We start from the raw sequence: 22,231 nt of genomic DNA, 5'->3' as shown, positions 1-22,231 counted from the left end.
AAGTACTGAAACCAAATGATTTTCAAGTTCTGTTTAATACTGAATTTGTTTAGTATATAATATTACCGGCTGCTTCCTCAACAACAATTCAATTCCTTATCACAACTAAACTGAGTCCTGAGGAATTAGTTAAAGGGATAGTTCACCCAAAACTTCAAAACATTCATAAAGAGATGGTAAAATAAATCCATATGAGTGGAGCGGTTTAATCTAAATCTCCTGAAGAGACTCGATCACTTTATATGATCAACAGATTTAATGTACCACATTTTAATGTGCCACATTTTCTCCTTTCCACCTAAATCAGCAGAAGCACATGAATTACTAGCGTTCACACGTGTCCTTCAGTCACGAATCCGCTGCACTGGACGCGTCTCACCGGAACGTGTCTCCAATCCGATCCTGGAAGTACAAGAAGCCGTCGTGGTCGACGAGGATGAGATCTCCAGTGTTGAAGTAAAGATCTCCCTCACGTCCCTCAGCTTCTTCTTCTCTGTTTGCGCAGGGTCTTTAGCATAGCCATTAAACGGAGTGCTTTTACTGATCTTTGCCACCAGCAGCCCAGTTTCCCCTGTACAGTAAACACACACACACACACGTCACAAAGACATTTTATTTCAAAACAACTAATTATCAGAGAGGCTGCTCACTGCAGAGCCAGTGGGTGGAGCTTGACATCCAGCTCCACCTAACAGAATGGGTGGAGCTTGAAGGTTCAGCCACACCCTAACCTTACCCTATCCCTATACCTAATTAGGTTAAGCTCCACCCATTACGTCCAGAGAGGTGGAGCTGGTCGTCATTTGGCTACTTTAATTATGATGTGACTTCCTCCTTTTCATCCAGAAGTGTTCCAGAGCCGAACACCATGAAGAACCGGTATGAAATGATCCGTCCCAGCAGATCAAGCTCTATATTGGCTGATTAAACAGTTTTACCTGGAGCGACTTCGCTCCTCCGTCTCCGGATCAAACTTAGTGAAGGCATAAGGAATGAGCATCTGCACACAAACACACACTCACAGGAGTTCATCATCACACACACACACGCAGAATAACCTCAGATTTCACATCATGTTTAGTGTATTATGGGGCCTTGTGGACCGCAGTCATTCTCCCGATCGAACCGATTTTCCCAGTCAAATTGATGAATCCGATGTTTCCCTCAGTCGCTCCGTAGGCCTCGCAGATGCGCACGTTTCCAAAGCGCCGCAGGAATTCCTCCCACGTGTCGGCTCTGATCCCGTTCCCCAGCGTCAGACGCACGCTGTGATCGCGCTCACCGTCTCTCCACGCACACGGCAGACGCTCAAACACACTCTTCTGCTCACATCCAGAGTCACACTATCAGGGAAAGTTCTATCAAAATTAAAAATCATTTACTCTCCCTCATGTCCTTCCAAAACCATTAAACTTTGGTTCATCTTCAGAACACAAACTTATCGAGGATGATGTGACATATTGAGCTGATTTAAGGGGCTCATGGGTCAGAGAACAGTCTTTACCTGGGGTGTGTTGCACAGGTACCGCATGACCTGTCCGATGTACTGGATGACCGTCACCTTGTGTTCCCGACAGTACTCCCAAAACTGGAAAGCTGAAAACTTCCTCCTCAGCACCACTGTGATCCCTGAAAACAGACAGACGCATGAGCAGCTCCAACCCGTAGAACCCCTTCACTGGTTCACGCGTGACCTTTCCAACATGATTACGTAATGCGTGGAGCATCACAGAGCAGTGCAAGACGAGCATTTGTGGTTAAAAAGTATATAATTTTTATTTTTTTTAGAAAATGTCCGATGGTTTCTCTAGATAAGACTCTTATTCCTCGTCTGGGATCATGTAGAGCTCTTTGAAGCTGCACTGAAACTGACATTTGGACCTTCAACCCGTTGAACCCCAGTGAAGTCCACTATATGGAGAAAAATCCTGGAATGTTTTCCTCAAAAACCTTCATTTCTTTTCCACTGAAGAAAGAAAGACATGAACATCTTGGATGACATGGAGGAGAGTTAAATCATCAGGACATTTTAATTACAGATTGAAGTCAGTGACTCAGAACATGAAACAGACACACCAGGAGCATCTGAACATCTGAACAGCAGACTCTCGTGACCTTACCGCGCTCTATGGCCCCCGTGAGGCCGGCGAGGAAGCCGGCGCTGTGGTACAGAGGCAGGTAGACGTAGATGATGTCGCTCTTTTGTGGCTGATCACCGCAGCTTTATGAAGACCTGCGACACACAGATGAATGTGAGCGAGCGCCGCAGACACAGACGCGGGGCCGAGAGCGCGGGAGCTTCACCTGTGGTGCCGGAGGTGTAGATGTAGAGGGCGGGGCTCTTGATGCTGATGTCACGTCTCAGGCTGAGGGGCGGAGACTCTTCAGACGCGGCGCTTACTTCTGCAGACAGACTCACGATGCCGTCCGTCTCACAGGCGTCTGACAGCACGAACACAGACACGCCCTGCTCACGGAGAGACGGCAGAACTTCAGCAACCGCCGGCGCCAAATCTGCAGAAAAAACATCACGTTACTCTGAAGATAGTTAAAGAGACAGAGACGCACGATTTTCAAGCATTTACTGGTCTTGATGTTTAATGTTTTTGGATCACTGTATAACTGCACTGGCATTTCCATCTGACTGTACTTCAAAAACTCATAAATCATACTAAACTACTTTATTTACACTTGACAATATAAATGCAAAACAGAATTTGAACAGAACTCAATCCTGATATCCTGAATGTTATTCATAACTTCACTTCATCATGATAGATGGATAGATGAGGTCAGTTCTGGCTCAGATTGGATGGTTGTTCTTCATCACCTGCATCAGTGAGGAGGACTGTGGCGCAGCAGCAGAGATCTGCTCCTGATGTTCGTGTTCAGGAGCGCGACTGGCAGCCCAGTTTGACGAGCGCGAGCCACGTCCACACGAAAAGGGGCGCGTTCCCGTGAAAGAGCGCGACGGTCTGACCTGGACCCACCGGCGCGCGCTGCCGAAGCGCGTTTGCCACTCGGTTGCTGATCCTGTCCGCATCACGGTAAGAATAACTCTCTCCCTCAAACACGATGAAGCGCTTCTCCGGGTGTTTCCTCACGGCGTCCTCAAAACGGTCCAGGATCGTGTAACACGGAGTTTTGCGGCCGAATTGACTCATCAGCCTCCCGACGTTAAAGATTTTGAGTACCTAAATAAAATCCTGAATAAAATATGGGAAACGAAAGTACAGATAAACTAATAAAGAAACAACCAAACCAACGAGAACCGAATAAAACATGTTGATGAGACCGTTGGAGTGATTTGGGCGGTTTATGGTTTAAAGTTCAAATGTTTGATTGGCCAATCAGTGCGAAAGGCGGTGACTGACAGCCAATCTCTTCCCCACAATCACTAACTGCTTCGAACATGTAATCTCTGTTTTGGAAACATGTCATATGGTATTCATTGATCATAGAAACCGCAAACAGAATTTGTGCTTAAATTCACCATGAAATTGAGCGCGTCCTCGCGATTCCAGTATCTGTGTCAGCTTTGATTTATGAAATGGGGTGAAGGTCTTTTTCCCAGTCACCTCCAGTGTTGGGGGTAACGCGTTACAATCAGATTACTTCTTCAAGTAACTAGTAAAGTAACGCATTTTTCAATTTACAACAAAATATCTGTTACTTTTTCAAATAAGTAACGCAAGTTACTTTATTCACATGTATTGACTGACAGCTCTCCTGTCCTCATGTTGAGAGAAATAAAGTTCAGAGGTGTTGTTTGAACATGATGTTATTGTAGTTCTAGACTCAATGTGAACATTTACTCATCTCACTTTCACAAAAACATTCAGTATTCCTCAAAATTATGTAATGAAATTAGTTACTTTTTTTAGGGAGCAACGCAATATTGTAATGCATTACCTTTAAAAGTAACTTTCTCCAACACTGGTCACCACAATGACAAAAAGTGTCCCAATTAAACTGAATTCACCCCCATATGGGAATATTTTGTGAATACTCGTGTACCGTGTAACTTCTTTACTCCTTACACATACATTCAGTTCATTTTGTGTCCCTGCTTGATATAAATGTTGAATTTATGTGCCTGTAAAAATCACAGACACCATATTTCAGTAAATGTTCCAGTTAGGTGATTAATAATCAACTCTCCACTTGTTTGTTGGTTTACATCACATCATCAAGATATCCTTTATTTACAACACTGGCTCAATAATAAATGTAACATTGGAGTTAATATGGAATTCATAGAGTGATCATAGATTCTGTCAGAGTGAAATGTTTTTTGACAATCTTCGTAACGGTTCAGCAGAAAAGGTAAAATGTGACACTGATCAAGTTTTAAAAATCAGACATTAAACTAATGCAGTAAAAGAACTCTGTTAGGATCTGACTGTAATTTAAAGAGCAGCTTTTGATCGTTATGAAGTGCACAAAGTTGAATTTTATTCATAGACGTGTTTCTCATCTTTTGTACTTTAAGAAAATATTTTTTGAGCAATGTTCACCTAAACAATAATAGTTAGCAATCAGAGTTTGATGGCGTGAGATACGATCTGCCGGTAGACGGATGGGGTCAGTGAGACGTATGTCCTCTCACGCTCACACAGGAAGTACAGCGGATCCGAGGTCATGCTGGGATTGAATCCGGCCTCCACCAGCCTGAACTTCAGCTGTTTAAAGGTGCCGGTCACGTCCATTGAGCTCTGGAGGGAAAACATGAACAGATATTATTTAATCAACCGCAAGCTTGAATTCTGACATGATTTATGTGAAGTGAATACTGCTGTATCATCTGACGGGGAGAATTCTACCTGAATCCGTATGAAACGAGGTCGTGCGTATCCCGGCAGGAACCTGCAGACATGGTTGAACGTTTCGGTGCGATCAAACTCCATTCCCTCCATCAGTTTCAGTGCTGCCATTCCGATCCGACCCTCGTGACCTTCAAACACACAGACGAACATCAGCGACGTCACACCTGGGAGCGACATTCGCAGCAAACGTGGCTTCAGCAAACCTGGAACTCGAACTCCGTAGACGTTGGCCTCTTGGACGAACTCCAGCGCGCTGATGATGTCCGAGACTTCGGTGGTGGCCACGTTCTCTCCCTTCCACCTGCTCACAGATGGACATTCACATCAGCTCCACCAATCAGATTCACTTCAACAATCTGATGTCTGACCGCTGCTGAAAACACCTGAACGTGTCTCCCACTCGGTCCTGGAAGTAGATGAAGTTGTCGTGATCGATCTTCAGCAGATCACCGCTGTTGAAATAGAGATCGCCGCTCTTAAAGACGTCACGCAGCCTCTTCTTCTCTGTTTGTGCCTCGTTTTGTGCGTAACCCACGAACGGAGCGAGTCCGGTGATCCTGGACACCAGCAGCCCCGTCTGCCCTGGAAACAGGCGAACACAAACTGTTATAATACTAACATCACTGCGAAGCTGCTTTGAAACAATAGAAATATAGAAATGAAGCTGACTTGACTCTGAGAGACTGTCCTCTTTGGTCAAAAATTTTACGTTTTGAAATTTTTTATTTTTTTGCTTCATCAGAATGGGATGACACTTGGTGACTTTTGTCGCATTATCTATGTGAAGACAAAAAAACCATGGACATGATTCGGATATGTTAAAGGGTCAACAAAAATAGTCACACTTGGCTCATTCGTGGTCAAAAATTACAGTCACAAGAAATGAATGGGAAAATATGAAAAAATACGAAAACTATTTTGGTGGTACAAACTACAAATCAGCCACTGTGCAGAAAAAAGTGCACAGTAATGAAGGGGTGACACTGTAAAATGTCTGCAAAATAGACATTTTTGTTACATTTTTATTGAATTTTAATGTTATGTGTAACAAAATGTCCTCCTCTGTGTTCAGGTTTGACTAGTAAAATGAATGCAAAAACTGACACTTCAAATCAACAACAACAACAAAAAATCTAACCCTTGACAAAATCTTGAGAAAAGTTTTTAAGAATGTCTAAGTATAAATCCAAAACTTAATAAAAATAATTATTTATGTCTAAAAACCACTAGAGAATTTATAAGCCAATTTAAACAGAACTATACAGGCATCTAGTGGTTACACATGGCATTACATAAGTTTTTCTTCTTTACTGCCACCAGATGGCACTAATCTACCTTCAAAAAATTTAATTTTAAAATGCCTTGTCTCTATTTAACATGGAATACTGCTTTAATTGAAAAATAATTAAAAAATATATTAGAAAGAAATTGTAGGGGAAAAATAGGTAATAAAAATTGTATAAATATTACATAGTATCCTAACAGTAAAATACCCTCAAAATCTTAAATAATAATCAAAAAATATTATTGAACAAAAATATATTACATTGGTTTTCCTGAAAAACAAAAAAGTTACATTTCTTCAGTCACTTTGACCCTAAACGAAGAGGACCAGAGGGTTAAAGGAAAATATGAGAATATGATCCGATTAAAGAAACATCCAGATCTGATGTCTTATTAAAATCTTATTAACATCATATTTGTTCATTTGATCTTTAGTCAGTAAGGCTGAACCATTAAAAAATAATCAAAACTGATCTCATCTGAAGTGGTTTTTCTGTGGAAGATCCGAGGAATGGTTTGCCTCGAGTGATGATGTCAGAAGTGGTCTTGAGCCTGATTTATTTTCTTCAGCGTTTGAATAAGTTGTTTTTACTTTAATGTCATTGTTTTAACTGATATGTACAGCACTTTGTAGTTTTGAAAGTGCTTTAAACAACGTTTGAGTTGAGTTCTTTATATGGGACTCTAGAGGGAGTTCAAGCATGTGTCTTGTATGTGAGTGACCTCTGACCTTTAGGCACCTCAACACACAGGCCTCTGGAGTTTCTGACCGGCTCGTCTCGCTCCGTGTCGTACTGAATGAGGGCGTAAGGGAAGAGTTTCTGTGTGACGAGAGAAAAACAGTGAAGCTCAGCGCTTTCCGGTGCAGTCCGGCTCAGCGAGCGTCACGTGATCCCAGCGTTACAGTCTTACCTTGTGCAGCCAGCTGACCCGTCCAACGGCTCCGATCTTCCCCACGTAGTTCACGAATCCCAGGTTTCCCTCCGTGGAGGCGTAAAACTCTCTGACTTCAATGTGACCGAATCTCTGGAGGAATTCCCTCCATACGTCCGGCCGGAGTCCGTTCCCGATGGCCAGACGCACGCCGTGCTCTTTATCTCTGTCGCTCTGGAAAACACAAACGAACAAATCACTTCACGCGTGATCATACTGATTAACACTGATTACAGATGGATGTAAGTCCTCCACACGCTCATGAGGAAACTTAAAGACTCTTGCTGGAATTTACAGTCCAGTCCAGAGTGAAACCTGAAATTAAACGTGATCCCCTCCACACATGTCGTAATGCGTTCAGGAGATCGCTTTCACTGCGCGCTTCCAAGTAAAGGCCAGCAGCTATTCCGAGATCAGCGCCCTGCCCTCGACCGCCGCTCTGATTGGCCGACAGCTGCGTCACATGAGCTCATGTGCTCGTCAAGATCCTGTTTCAATGACCAAAGTAAGAATTTTCATCATTTGCCTCCAAAACTTCAACGGCCAGGACATAAAACACCCAAACCGGACGTTTGATGGCGAGCGAGAGTGTGACTGTCATGAAGTGAGCGAACGACGCTCTGATACGGAGAAACTGAGCTATTTACAAGAACCAGCTGTGCTGGAGTCAGTTTACAGAGAGTAACAGCTGTACGATACACACACACACACCCTAAACACGCGCGCACCCACACACACTCACTCACACACACCCTAAACACGCGCGCACCCACACACATACCCTAAACACAGGCGCACGCGCACACACACACACACACACACCCTAAACACGCGCGCACCCACACACACTCACTCACACACACCCTAAACACACGCGCACCCACACACACTCACTCACACACACACATACCCTAAACACACGCGCACACACACACACACACCCCCTAAACACGCGCGCACCCACACACACTCACTCACACATACCCTAAACACACGCGCACGCACACACACACCCTAAACATGCGCGCACCCACACACACTCACTCACACACACCCTAAACACACGCGTGCGCACACACACACACACACCTTAAACACGTGCGCACCCACACACTCTCACACACACACGCGCACACCCTCACACACACACCCTAAACACACGCGCACCCACACACTCTCACACACACACACCCTAAACACACTCACACACTCTCTCTTACACACATACACACCCCCTAAACACGTGCGTGCGCACACTCACTCACACACATACACACCCTAAACACACTCTCTCTCTCACACACACACGTCCTCACTGACCCCACAAGCTGCAAGCACTCTAAATCTTCTCAGTGTTTCAGTCAGCTGACATAAACAAAATAATGTACGGTTTATATTAAAGTCCCCATGAAATCAAAGTTGACAGTTCTTGTTTTTTATGGAATATTTCAGTGTTTATTGTAAATGATTTATCGGAGCACATCATTACTGTGTTAAATTGATGTTCCTCATAATCTTGAATCAGAATATCTTCTCCTCCCTCTTGCAGCATCTCTTCTCTGATGATGAGGGCGGGGCAACCTGTCACTCACATGAGATCCACCAATAGCAAACCACAACCATCCAATCAATTCCCCACAGACAAAATCAAGCCCCGCCCTACATTTGTTCTTGTTCCAGAAGCGTTTCACTCAGATATACGGCACAATAGAGAAGAAAAGACTAGTGCAACTTCCCTTTCATGACTTCTTTATCCTACTATAAACTCCCACAAACCACTGTAAAGTCCTGCACATGATCACACACTGAAGCACTTCTCCGCTGTAAGTGTGTGTTGTCAGGTGTGTGTCGATGACAGAGATCTCTGTACCTTCGGTGTGTTGCACAGATAGCGCAGAACCTCTCCGATGTACTGAATCACCGTCACCTCGTGAGTCCGACACTCGTCCCAGAACTGGGATGCGGAAAACTTGCGGCGTAATATTATAGTTGAACCTGAAAATGAGAGAAACTGAGATTATTCTGATCCACATCAGCTCTGAGGGCGATAATAGCATTAGATCTGCGTGTGTTTTTGAGGCCGCTGGAGTGACTCGACCTTTAACCTGGTTAAGGAGGAATATTTGAGCATTTCTGCTGCTTCTCACACAAAGAGAGCGAGGAAATTACACACTGATCAGAAGGTCATGAAGTGCTCAAACACACCTGTCTCTACGGAGCCCATGAAGCCCACGAGGAAGCCGGCCGTGTGATACAGAGGAAGGGTCACGTAAATCACATCGGTGTCTGTTACGCCATTCGACGCCAGCACAGCAAGAGCAGCCAGCAGACGCGTTTGAGTGATCACGGCTGCTTTAGGAAGACCTGAAACACACACACACACACACACACTCGTCACCTACGGCCAAACACAGGCGTACTAAACACTTCACACTGAAAACAACCTCTGCTTACACTACATAACATCACACATGAAACACTTCTGACTCCTTCAGTTTGAAAACGAATGCTTTGCTCTGAATTTGTTTCATATTTGTATCATTGACACTGTTATTGAACAGAATCGATCTGAATAATGACTCTACTGTCTTCTGTACAGCTGAATGTGAATTTCTCTCATATTTGATGAAGTTTGCATCATTGATTCTGTCATTTTTCTGTTTATTACTGTGAAGCTGCTTTGAATCAGTCTGTACTGTATGAAGCGCTGTAGAAATAAAGCTGACTCTGAGGGCCGTGCCGACATCACCTTCTGTTCATTCGTTTAGTAAGACGACTGCTGGATTCACCTGTGGTTCCAGATGTGTATATGTAGACGGCAGGGGACGTGAAGGACACGTTTGCTCTGAACGTTTGAGGAACGTCTGCGTCGGAGGATTCCCGCGCTGCTCTGGTCAGACTCCTCATGCGTGATGATTTCAGCTCTTCAGCCATGATGAAGATGCTCACGTCCTCCTGCTGGAGATCTTCACTCACCTCCTCGACGGCTCGCCGCAGCGCTGAGACCACAACAAACCCAACAATCACATCATCAGAGCGGCTTCACCTGGACCACGACAGACAGACCCGGATTCAAGGACGGCTCTTATTTACATACCCTTTGGTAAATAAAGTCATAGTTTCTATTTAAACAGATACTATATGTCTTTTTTTATATTTATTTTGGCAGTAACTTGGTTTTGTGGTCTTTATTTCCCAATGGCATATTATAGCTAAGAACTTCCCAGCTTAACAAAAATATGTTATAAAACATTTTTCTAATGTTCTCTCTAAGGGGCTTTTTACACGACAGCATTTTAAACTAAAAACTGAAAACTTTTTATGTGTTTTGGCTGTTCATTTACACAACAGCATTTTGGGGGCCTGAAAACACAAACTTTTGAAATGGAATTTTTGAAAACAATACCATTATCATCTCCGTGTAAACTACAAAAACGTGAATTTGTGAAAACTGTATGCCATGTCATGCGCATGCGTGTTACGTGGTCAGTCTATAGGCATGTAGTGTTTCTGTACAAAGTGACATCACCATCTACTGGCCTGGCATGAATAATACAGCGGTTTTTTTTTTTCGTTTTCGTGGATCCGTGTGAACTGGATCGTTTTGACAAAAGCAAAGCAAAAACTTTTCTGTTTTTAGTACAACGTTGTGTGTAAACGTACCGTAAGTTATGAAAATGTTCAGAACATCCAGTTTTTTAATTATTTAAAACATTTTTTCTTGGTTATATGAATGTTAAAGTAACATTCCATTTTACGTTACTTTTGAATGTTCTCTGAATGTTCTGAAACAAGTAGGAACATTTAAAAAATGTTAGACGAACATCAAAATAAAATGTTTCAGAAAAAATGTTGCATGAATGATGTAATGTATAAATAATGTTTTTGTGCTAACGTTCTGAGAGCATTATTAAAGACCAGATAACATTGAACGAACGTTCTGTTAACGTTACTGAAACAACGATTGTTCATAACTTTGAGAGAACCGTTCTGAGAACATTCTCTCTTCGCTGGATTTTATTGCTCCTAACCTAATAGTTTAATTTCAGAATGTTCATTCAGGCTGTACTGTGTTTGTTTCTCACCTTCTGACGCGATCAGGACTTTGGCGCCGCGGCAGCAGCTGAAGCTCGTGATCAAACTCCTCGCGCGGATGCTGCTGTTGAGGAGTGCGCATGCGCAGCCGAGTTTGGCCAGCGCGAGCCAGCAGAAGATGAACGCGGGCTCGTTCAGCATGAACAGAACCGCCGTGTCTCCCGGTTTCAGAACCGACGCGGCCCGTAACGCGTTCGCTATTCTGTTGCTCTCTCTGTCTGCGTCTTTAAACGAGTATCTTTCGTTCTCGAAAACAATGAACGACTTGTTCGGCCGCGTTTCGACCTGTTCTAAAAATCTGTCCAAAGCGAGAAACAGAGGTCGCCTTCTTCTGCGGGAAACGAATTTGAGTAAAATCCGCAACAGCTCAGTGTGATAAACAAAGTCTGTCCAGAAATACGGGAAAAACAGCTTGAGAATCAGAGGACAGATGATCAGTCCGCCCAAGAGGACTGAAAGAAGGAGCATGTTTGATGTGGAGATGCGAGAGTTTAACAAACACAATCAGTTCAGTTTGAGCTGAAGAATGAAGTATTTCTGCTGAAGGCGGAGCGAGACGTGATTATGAACACGGTTTAAAGTTTCCTTCAGCTCAGAGCTGTGTGAGGATGGGAATCAGCTTACTGTGTTACAGAAACGTGTCGATTTAATAAACTTAGGAAAAATAACTTTTTAAGTTTATGGAGTACAGCTCTGGTTCCAGTTTCGATTCCTTTTGTGATCCTTAATACAATTTGCTGCTGTCATTTGCAAAATGATTTCATAATGTGTGAATGCTCCTATCAATCCACATCAAAATGGCTGAACAATGTCTGGATTCGTTAAAAGTAAAGCGTCTGATCTGAAGTCAGTGCTCTGAAGCAGATATTCAGTGTGCATGATGACACACACTCTTTGTTTGGTTTTATGGAAGCAGATTGTGAGAGCTGGTTCAGTGCCAGACCTGCGCTGGGTTCACAGAACTGTTGCATCATTTCCAGAGCGTTCTGAACGTGTCAAGACCAGCGTCGCTATCAGTTCTTCGAGCCGCTCCTGATAGCAGCTGTTTTACTCCAGCTGATAAATCAAACTCAATGACCTCTCGCTATCAAAACACAGGCTGACTCTCATTCAGCAAATAATTGTGACATCTCGCTCACAGCAGATGGCTGAATGAGTGGAAAGACATATTTACAGAGTCCTGATTCCCAGCATGCACTGCAGTAATGAGTTCTATGGGCCAATGGTGCGTTTGAAGCAAAGCGGTGGAAAGGACTGGATGTGAACTTCTCAAGGTTACAGTGATAGCAGAGAGAAGGAAGGAGCCGCAAACTGATAACGTCCTGCTGCACTCTTTTGTTTATATAAAGAAAATGGCTGACCTCGATCTGTTGAGTTATCAAACACATTTAACAGTAAAGCATCCCAAACACATCAAGCGTGATTCCCTTTGCTTATGAAGCTACTCATATGTTAGAGGGAAACCTGCTGCTGCGAGCCGTACAGTCACATTTTCCTGCTGGATTATGCAAATAATGTAGTAGAATTGGAACAGCTAAATATTTCAAGAAAATGAATACTAAATCAGTCGAGCATATCTGGGTGACCTACTTCTTGTATTATTGGAAACACAATTGAAACATGCAACTATTTAATGAAAGTAGATCTGAACTGAAAGCTTGAGCTGTTCGAAACAATAATCTGATATGTTTGTAAAAAACAACCCAATTTTGTTTTCAACCCAAGGGCTGGGTAAATATAGGACAGAAGAACACATGTTGGGTTAATGTTACCCAGCAAACTGGGTTGTTTATTTAACCCAGCAATGGGTTGATTCATTTTTACTATAATACTAGCTTATTTCTTTTACTTCATACATGAATGAATGTTTAAGGATTAACTTAAATCCTCTAAACTTTATTAAAATACTCCACACAACCACTGGTTTGCATGAAAATTTTATAATTTTTTACAATCATATTTTATAGCATATTTGATATCATTTTTAATACATATTGAAATTAAACAATATATATATATATATATATATATATATATATATATATATATATATATAACGAATTTTTAGATAAAATAAAACGTACACAAACCTGTATTTTACCGAAGACATGCACCAGTTTGACGGAGTTGCACTGCTCTCTCCTGAAGAGGGCGCAAAAAGCCCATGATAAATAACCAAACCCCTGTGTTATTACATCTCCTGGGATCTGGGTAACACGAAAACTACCAAACGCCGGGTTGTTCCGTCCGACCCAGGATCTGGGTAACAAGAAAACTACCCAAACGCCGGGTTGTTCCGTCCGACCCAGGATCTGGGTAACAAGAAAACTACCCAAACGCCGGGTTGTTCCGTCCGACCCAGGATCTGGGTAACAAGAAAACTACCCAAACGCCGGGTTGTTCCGTCCGACCCAGGATCTGGGTAACAAGAAAACTACCCAAACGCCGGGTTGTTCCGTCCGACCCAGGATCTGGGTAACAAGAAAACTACCCAAACGCCGGGTTGTTCCGTCCGACCCAGGATCTGGGTAACAAGAAAACTACCCAAACGCCGGGTTGTTCCGTCCGACCCAGGATCTGGGTAACAAGAAAACTACCCAAACGCCGGGTTGTTCCGTCCGACCCAGGATCTGGGTAACAAGAAAACTACCCAAACGCCGGGTTGTTCCGTCCGACCCAGGATCTGGGTAACAAGAAAACTACCAAACGCCGGGTTGTTCCGTCCAACCCAGGATCTGGGTAACAAGAAAACTACCCAAACACTGGAAAAATAACCCAAACTAATTACCCAAAAGGCTCAACCCAGGACTTGGGTAGAAAAAATAACCCAGGATTTTTTAGAGTGTGTGTTAGCACTGCTAATAATAGAGGAATTATTGGTCAAAGATGAACTCTGCCCAGTGCTGAAGACTGAAGCTAGTCCAGGGTGCAGTTCAATACACACCTCCACCCAAACAGCCAAGGACTTTTGATCTCTACTGAATGGTTTGCATTTATTCTTTTCTGGAGTGTTTTCCACGTAACAAAATACGGATTTCAGATACTGTTATACTTCTGTGTCTCAGTGCTCTCACACTTCTCAGTGTGGAAGAACCATGCTCTAGTTTTTCCTCCTTTTGTACCATAAATGTTAGGGAAAATCCATTGATTCCATTGATCTGTTGCCTTCTCTCTATCTTGTTTTTCTCTCGATGACAAAATGTGTTTGTTAAATAATATTCTACCTGTTCTGTACCACGTCAGCTTTCTGCTTGTCCAGCTTTTCTGACAGTCGAATTTTATTCATCTTCAAGTAAAACAGTATCCATATGAAAGCCACCATTCTCCATCTTGTCCCAACTTAAAGCTCAAGTATGTAACTTTCTCGGTGTTAAAATAGTTTGTTAATTTACGCGAAAAGTAAAAAGGCCCGACAACAATTTCTCTATTTGTTTTGAGCGACCCGTCGAGTCCAGCGGCTCTTGACTCGACCAATGGCGTGAGTTGTGGGCGGGGACTATCTGTGACTGACGGGTGGCGGATTCTGCAAGCTGTGGGGAAAAGAACTTAGAATTTTGAAGTTACATCACGAGCCTAACATCATGTGACACATATGTTCAGAATACTTTTAAAACATTTTTTTTCACCTCAGAAATTTTGCAAGATTAATCCCTGCTCTAACCTCTGTCTAGTTTTGTTTAGTTGTTGAAGATTCCGAACAAATACATTTTCAATACGTGCAAAATTCCGCTTCCAGAATCCTGAGCACAGCTTGATCACGTGATCACTTCGATCTCGGAATCCTTGCACTGGCTCTCTGTCGGAGCTTTTGATCCGTTATATTCCTCATCATGTGATCTTTCAAATCTGTCTCAGAGTCTGGTTTGGCAGAGCTGCATCACTTTAAGTGTGTTTACATCTAATCCTGAAGCCACTTGACTCTTTTGTGTGTGTATTCTGTTTTAAGGTTATTTGCGTGTTTCAGTTGTTATGTATTTTCATTCGTTTCTTTTTGTTAATTTTAGTTTGACATCTTGAGGAGACCTTTAAAGGCGCTATATATAAAAGTAAAGATTATTATTATTATTATTATTATGCAGCAGCTGATTACAGTAATTACAGTAGCTCATATAATCACGGCGTTCGTGGCTCGAGCGTCACTTTAGTCCATTTCAGACGCGATAAGAATGTGCTGCTGTCAGGATCTTCTGCTGCTGCAGTTTCTCACATGTCACGTTGCTACAAGAATCTCACTCGGCGACCCTTGCCATCTGCCGCGCGCACTATAAAAGCGCGTCCCCGCGGCGCCGCTCTTACTTTCCCGGATCAGAAGTGCTGCATGTCTGAGAACTTCAGTCCAGAACCAGAACCAGAACAACATGCTGCGAGTCAGATGCCTGAGAGGAGGAAGCCGCGGAGCAGAAGCCGCACATCTCATCGGCGCTATGGTGAATATTGCACGTTTATGCGCGTCATTATAGAGACCGAGAGCTGGACCGGATCACGATCAGAATCAGAATCAGAGCTTTATTGCAAGGCCAGAGTTTTTCTTGGTAATGGATCTTCCAGTGCACACATATAAATACAACAAGACACTTAATAATAAAGGTAAATAATAAAACATGAAAAAGTACAAAGACACCGTTGGGTAAAGTAAAAATAGACATATTTATAGATTATGAACATTTTCAGTAGCATAAGATGACATTCTTATGTATTGCATTTACAAAAAACACACATTTATAACGGTCCAGAACAATAACTATGAAAAGCACAATCACGATATAAGTGATGGTCAGTGTTAAATCATTAACTGCATTAGTTATTCAACTCACTGTAATTTACTGTCTGAATCATATTCTTAGAAAATGTTGCATCGGCTCAGAGATCATGTGTTCTAGATGATTGACAGCACAGCTGGAGGATCCACTGCTCTACACTGACTCTAGGAACTTCAGCAGAGTAACTGTCCATCTGTCTCATGAGTTCAGATCAGACCTGACTGTATCAGACCCGGTTATCGCGCGCGTTGTGCAACAGGACACGTGTCAGACCTGCGATCCCCTTCATTCATAAGCGACTGTTATCGATTCATTCATGCAGTGTGCGAATTTAAGCCTACCTACCACTTTCTGTAGGAACTATATATATATATATATATATATATATATATAAAGAGAGAGATATAGATATATATCCCGGTGATTATTGAGGTTCTGTTCTTATGTGTTCCGCAGGTGGGGCGCGCGGTGTCGGGATGGGTGTCGCGCGCGTTCCGCAGCACCTCGAGCTCCGCCGCAGCGCAGCTCCCGCTCACGGTGGACGAGCCGGTTACTGATCACGCGCCCGAAGAGTGCCCCGTGTGCGCGTACAATGAGTGGGACCCGCTCGAGGAAGTGATTGTCGGGCGAGCCGAGAACGCCTGCGTGCCCCCGTTCACCGTGGAGGTCAAGGTACGAAACTCACCTGTGTCGGTCACATGTTCACATCACTGATACAGCAGCTGCAGGAGAATTCTTCATAGGTTTAATGTCACGGATATTTCTCAGGGTCTCCAAACATGACAGAACATGTACTTACTGTACAACACACTGACAATAAATACTGTACTGGGAAAAAGTGCTGGGATCTTGGTCAGGTGGAAGTAGCCTATTGGACAGTACTATATGTATACCATGATATTTTCTTGTTACTCAAATAATACTTTGGTAACTGTCTAAAGTGCCATCTGTTGTTGCTGATATTACAGCAGGACATATAAATATAAACAGAACACAGTGTAAATGTGACCCTGGACCACAAAACCTAGGGGTCAATTTTTTGAAATTGAGATTTATACATCATCTGAAAGCTGAATAAATAATCTTTCCATTGATGTATCGTTAGGATAGGACTGAGATACAACTATTTGAAAATCTGGAATCTGAGGGTGCAAAAAATCAAAATATTGAGAAAATCACCTTTAAAGTTGATCAAATGAAGTCCTTAGCAATGCATATTACTCAAAAAAATACATTTTTGATATATTTACAGTAGGAAATTTACAAAATATCTTCACGCAACATGATCTTTACTTAATATCCTAATGATTTTTGGCATAAATGAGAAAGCAATAATTTTGACCCATAAATGTATTATTGAATATTGTTACAAATATTCCTGTGTGACTTATGACTGTTTTTTTGGTCCAGGATCACAAATAACATTCATCACACCTCAAAACTGACTGTTTATTGGTACTGTGTGTGTGTGTGTGTGTGTGTGTGTGTGTCCAGGCCAACACCTATGAGAAATACTGGCCCTTCTACCAGCAGTACGGCGGACAGACATTCCCGAAGGACCACGTGAAGAAAGCAGTTGCTGAAATCGAGGAAATGTGCAATATTCTGCAGCACGAGGGTGTTACAGTGAGACGACCGGAACCGATCGACTGGTCATTAGAGTACAAAACCCCTGACTTCACCTCCACAGGTGACTGTATATATGAGGAAGGGGATTCTGACGTCGTGCTCATACTGACAGACTTGCTGTTTTTGCACAGGCATGTACGCAGCCATGCCGAGAGACATCCTGATCGTGGTGGGAAACGAGATCATCGAGGCTCCGATGGCCTGGAGGGCCCGGTTCTTCGAGTACCGCGCGTATCGGCCCCTCATTAAGGAGTACTTCAGGCGGGGAGCCAAGTGGACCACTGCACCCAAACCCACCATGAGTGACGAGCTGTACGATCAGGTGACCATCAGAGGCGTGTGGACAGATGATGTGTATCACTGCTCAAACAGCCCTTCACAGTGTGTGTGTGTGTGTGTGTGCAGGACTACCCCATTCGCACAGTGGAGGACAGACACAAACTGGCGGCTCAGGGGAAGTTCGTCACCACAGAGTTCGAGCCGTGTTTCGATGCTGCTGACTTCATCAGGGCCGGCACTGACATTTTTGTACAGAGGAGTCAGGTGACCTCCTGTCGCTCCGTTACATCCTACACTCTTAAAAATAAAAAGGTTCCAAAAGGGGGTTTTCCGTGGATGAACTATTTTTGGTTCCTCAAAGAACCTTTCAGTCAACAGTTCTGTAGAAGAACCTTTTTTTTCTTAGTATAAGAAAATTTTAATAGTGTAAAGCAGACGCGGGTCCAGGGCCCGGCAAATCTACAGAAAAACTGTAATAATAATAATTATAATAATAATAATTAATTTAAAAATGTTTTCTATATATATATATATGTGTGTATATATATATATATATATATATATATATATATATAAATTAATTATTATTATATATATTATATATTAAGTCTAGAGAAAAACTAATAATAATAATAATTAATTTAAAAATGATTTATATATATATAAAAAATATATAAAAATATATATAAAAAAATTATATATATATATATATATATATATAAATTATTATTATATATATTATATATATAATAAGATTAAATAAATAAGTAAATTAGATTAAAAAATAAATGAATACAAAATTTGATTAAAATAAAAATATTAGTTATTTAAAATAGATTAAAATAAATAAATACAAATTTTGATGAATATACATAAGTAAAAATTTAAAAAATGCAATAAATAAATAAATAAATAATGCTTTTAACATGGCATTAATAAAGTGAGTAGAAAAAATATAATAATGTAACTTAAAAATTTAACTAATTTTAGATTCATAATATTAATTTTTCAGTGTATTAATTGGGTGTTTATAAAAGATAGATGCCTTCCTCACATGAGAATGATCATATTTGGCGTCTGAAAGGCTGAAAAGCAAAGGCTCTTCATGGATCCATCAGTGTCAGTAAAGAGCCTTTATTTTTAAGAGTGTCAGGCAGCAAACACATTTCTTTCTAAAGCACGAGCTGCTGTAGATGTTTGAGAACTCCTCCAACTCTTCTGATTTTTACCCACAGGTTACAAACTTCATGGGCATCGAGTGGATGAGACGTCACCTCTCCCCCACCTACAAGATTCACATCATCTCCTTCAAAGATCCTAACCCCATGCACATCGATGCCACCTTCAACATTATCGGGCCGGGACTGGTGCTGTCCAACCCCGATCGGCCCTGCCGGCAGGTCAGTCATGTGATTCCTCAGGATGTGATGTGTGGAGCCGTGCTGCCACCTAGTGTTGATCTGTAGGAAGTACCGCACTGAGACCGACTCTCATGATGAATCTCTCCTTCAGATCGACATGTTCAAGAAAGCCGGTTGGACTGTGGTGACCCCTCCGACTCCTCTTATTCCAGACAGTGAGTTATTGTCTCGGTTTGGTGTGTTTGTGAGGATGAGGTACAAGTACAGCCTTCCATCGTATCAGAGCACTCGAGCACCACCCAATCATCACGTCTCTGTTTTCTAAATGCATGTTATAGATCTTATAGTGATCAATTCATCCATGTTCCTTTTTAAAAAATGTTTGGACCTCACAATGTCATAAGCGTATCTTCTAGTGAAGCGTCAGATTCTCCAGTCATTTAGTGCTCTTACACCTCATGTTCATCCACCGCCACTTTTGAGTGCCACGCCCACATCTCAACATCCAATCAACAGCTGACGCACGGAAACCCGCCCCGCATCTTTCTGTTTCGATGATCTCTGACATTCAGCGTCACAATACAGAGGAAAATATCTAATGCTACTTCCGTTTCACCGTGACTTAACCAGATTTTGATCAATATCATGATCTGATTAATATCAATAACCCAGAAGTTCAGATAAATCACGCTGCTGACACACAGACACACACACACAGACACACACACACACACACACACACACACACACACACACACACACACACACAGACACACACGCACGCACCACAGTAGAAGCTTTGGATTGTTTTGTAAGCCATTTGTCAATATTGCAATCCAGTTTAAACACTAATATCCAATAAATAATTCTATATTTATGAATTTTGGAGCAATTTAATCTATTAAACATATCCCGTCTGTATGACACTCAAAACTCAGTGTTTCTACACTCTTAGAATAAAGGTTCAGTCTGGTTCTATAATGAACTCGAGGGTTCTTCACTCAATTTTAAAGAACCATTTATGCCAAAAAGATTCTATATAAGGAGAAACGTCTTAAATGATCACATGATACTTTCATGTTTAACGGTTATTGAAATCTTTTCTAGTGATAAAGTATATTTGCAAGCTATTTAATTCATAAAATTTAATTTAAATGTAAAAAAAAATAATAATAATGTAAAGGAAATCCGTAAAATGAGCCCATGATGGGAAACGGTTCTACATATGAAGTACCTGACAGAACAATTTATGGTTCTGTATGTCAAAAACACTCTTTATACATTAAACTCATAGACATTGAGGACAAACACAGTCATATTCTGTTGTTTTGTTGCTCTCATTTCTGCACAGGAACTGATTTGTGGTTGTAAACAAACTCTTGTAAACAGCACACGACTGATCTTATCTTACAGATGCATAAAGATATATTCAAATTTTAGGCAGGTATTCAGGTGCTTTCCCCGAGTCGTGTTGCGCTTCACCAGAGAGAATCACTACTCTAATACAATCTGTATTTCATAGTCCAGATATGATGTTTGTCTAAAATATGTGTATTTGTTCTCAGATCATCCGTTGTGGATGTCATCCAAATGGCTGTCCATGAATGTCTTGATGCTGGATGAGAAACGTGTGATGGTGGACGCTAATGAGATGACCATACAGAAAATGTTTGAAAATCTCGGTAAGAACGCTGTTTAATGCGTTACTTTACACGTTACATCAAAACAGTAATCTGATTACGTAGAGTAACGCATTATAAGTAACACCCGTTATGTAATCAGATTACTTTTTTGATGTAACGTGTAATGCGTGTTACTTGTCATGTGTTTCCCTGGACACTGATGCAACATTCATCTGCTGTCTGTTTGTGACTCTCGCAGGTATTAACACTATTAAAGTCAACATCCGCCACGCCAACTCCCTGGGCGGAGGCTTTCACTGCTGGACGACGGACGTGCGCCGCCGCGGATCCCTCCGGTCTTACTTCCTCTAGCCTGCCAGAGACTCGCAGTTCTTATTGAGCTCAGATTCGAGCACCGTCTGCATGCTTTGATTACGCTGTGCATGTCAGGGCTTTTGCAAATGCCACAGATGAACGTGATGAATAGAAACCTCAGTGATCTCAATAACAACTGCATTTCTGGCCGGCTGTTGTAGTAATGACTCCAGTGACGCAGGCAGAGCCCCCCCCACCACAGAAGAAGAGTTTCTACCTCCTATTTACCAAAAACAGAAAACCTATTTAGCCTGTTTTCAATTGTAATGACTTCTTATATAATGCATTTTAATGATACCTATATAATTTTTTTTACCCTACATGTGATGTGACAAGTGTTGATTTATAACTCAGGTATTTTTGTAGCCATATTTCAGTTATTTTGTAAGAATTTCATGAAAATGTAAATATCTATATGCATAAGCATTATTTTAGTGTGCATATACTCTTCCCTTCACTAAAGTGTTTTATAGCATCTGCCTCTGATGTCATTCACAATAGCAGGAGTCAGGAACGCTACGCTACCGCTTATACATCCACCTGGAACGTGTTTGCAACGTTCAGAGAACGTTTGGCTGATAGTTTTGCGTTGTGTTTGTGCTGTGATTCTCTAGTTTAACATGTTGGGTGAGATTGCTCTTTATCAACACATAATTCTGTGTCAGGTCAAACTAAATTTAATAAAGAAACACTTGGAGATCAGTGTGACTGAATTAGTTTTCAATTTTGTGCTTGTATTTATGATGATCAAAAGAACAAAACCAGGTGAACAAATGAACCATAACAAGAGGAAGAAGGAAAAGAAGTAACAACTCACTAAATATATGCAGAAGATGTTACTGTTTTATGTACAAATTTATCAAAAGGACAACATTTTCAGAATAAATTATTCTTATCAACTAGTATAATTCCAGCCTTTTATTTGTTATATTTGTTAACAGAGCTTTGATTTTGCACCAAATAATGATTACAAATGGGGAGATCAATTTGTTGAAAAATGCTAGCTAATAAAGTAGCGCCATTTATTAAAATATATATATATATATATGGCTTTCTTGTTCATAGGA

General features: G+C 41.7%; 3 protein-coding genes across 7 annotated transcripts; 1 reads left to right on the top strand and 2 right to left on the bottom strand.

Moving 5' to 3' along the window:
- Window positions 1–16: 16 nt before the first annotated feature.
- Window positions 17–2,634, bottom strand: slc27a2a (solute carrier family 27 member 2a). Its single transcript, XM_051869903.1, is given in 6 exon segments — window positions 17–1,343; window positions 1,505–1,629; window positions 2,121–2,198; window positions 2,201–2,233; window positions 2,305–2,514; window positions 2,586–2,634. Coding segments are annotated over 6 exon segments (753 nt in total). The 3' UTR covers window positions 17–1,085.
- A 1,116-nt stretch (window positions 2,635–3,750) lies between these two features.
- On the bottom strand, window positions 3,751–17,339 carry zgc:158482 (uncharacterized protein LOC100009650 homolog). 5 transcript variants are annotated; one of them, XM_051870336.1, is made up of 10 exons: window positions 11,129–12,990; window positions 9,833–10,042; window positions 9,249–9,407; window positions 8,914–9,038; window positions 7,023–7,217; window positions 6,841–6,931; window positions 5,210–5,408; window positions 5,030–5,127; window positions 4,824–4,954; window positions 3,751–4,715 (listed from the first exon to the last, which is right to left on the bottom strand). In XM_051870336.1, exons 1-10 carry the CDS (start codon window positions 11,604–11,606, stop codon window positions 4,539–4,541), a joined length of 1,863 nt encoding a protein of 620 aa, XP_051726296.1. In that variant the 5' UTR covers window positions 11,607–12,990; the 3' UTR covers window positions 3,751–4,538. The 5 variants fall into 5 exon arrangements, with proteins under 5 accessions (XP_051726296.1, XP_051726300.1, XP_051726299.1 ...); XM_051870340.1 differs by lacking the exon at window positions 11,129–12,990 and adding an exon at window positions 16,584–17,339 and having other exon boundaries at window positions 3,764–4,715; XM_051870339.1 differs by lacking the exon at window positions 11,129–12,990 and adding an exon at window positions 14,363–14,520 and having other exon boundaries at window positions 3,764–4,715.
- Window positions 15,396–21,866, top strand: gatm (glycine amidinotransferase (L-arginine:glycine amidinotransferase)). Its single transcript, XM_051870342.1, has 9 exons — window positions 15,396–15,565; window positions 16,355–16,570; window positions 17,393–17,588; window positions 17,659–17,849; window positions 17,933–18,070; window positions 19,042–19,206; window positions 19,319–19,382; window positions 20,733–20,849; window positions 21,049–21,866. Exons 1-9 carry the CDS (start codon window positions 15,497–15,499, stop codon window positions 21,159–21,161), a joined length of 1,269 nt encoding a protein of 422 aa, XP_051726302.1. The 5' UTR covers window positions 15,396–15,496; the 3' UTR covers window positions 21,162–21,866.
- The last annotated feature ends 365 nt before the right edge of the window (window positions 21,867–22,231 follow it).

This window comes from Ctenopharyngodon idella, chromosome 18 (assembly GCF_019924925.1).
Source record: "Ctenopharyngodon idella isolate HZGC_01 chromosome 18, HZGC01, whole genome shotgun sequence".
Taxonomy (NCBI): domain Eukaryota; kingdom Metazoa; phylum Chordata; class Actinopteri; order Cypriniformes; family Xenocyprididae; genus Ctenopharyngodon; species Ctenopharyngodon idella.
Note: the sequence above shows the minus strand (reverse complement) of the source record. Positions and strands in the feature narration are given on the sequence as shown.

Bases quoted from the DNA above. Each gene is read 5' to 3' on its own strand.
- zgc:158482 (XM_051870336.1), bottom strand. From the start codon at position 11,606: ATGCTCCTTCTTTCAGTCCTCTTGGGCGGACTGATCATCTGTCCTCTG. The intron at 9,408-9,832 runs GTGAATCCAGCA...TGTGTGTTTCAG, and splicing joins ATACACATCTGGAACCACAG to GTCTTCCTAAAGCAGCCGTG. The intron at 5,409-6,840 runs GTCAGAGGTCAC...GCCTGTTTCCAG, and splicing joins GTGTGTTGAGGTGCCTAAAG to GGCAGACGGGGCTGCTGGTG.
- gatm (XM_051870342.1), top strand. From the start codon at position 15,497: ATGCTGCGAGTCAGATGCCTGAGAGGAGGAAGCCGCGGAGCAGAAGCC. The intron at 16,571-17,392 runs GTACGAAACTCA...GTGTGTGTCCAG, and splicing joins CGTTCACCGTGGAGGTCAAG to GCCAACACCTATGAGAAATA. The intron at 17,850-17,932 runs GTGACCATCAGA...GTGTGTGTGCAG, and splicing joins GTGACGAGCTGTACGATCAG to GACTACCCCATTCGCACAGT.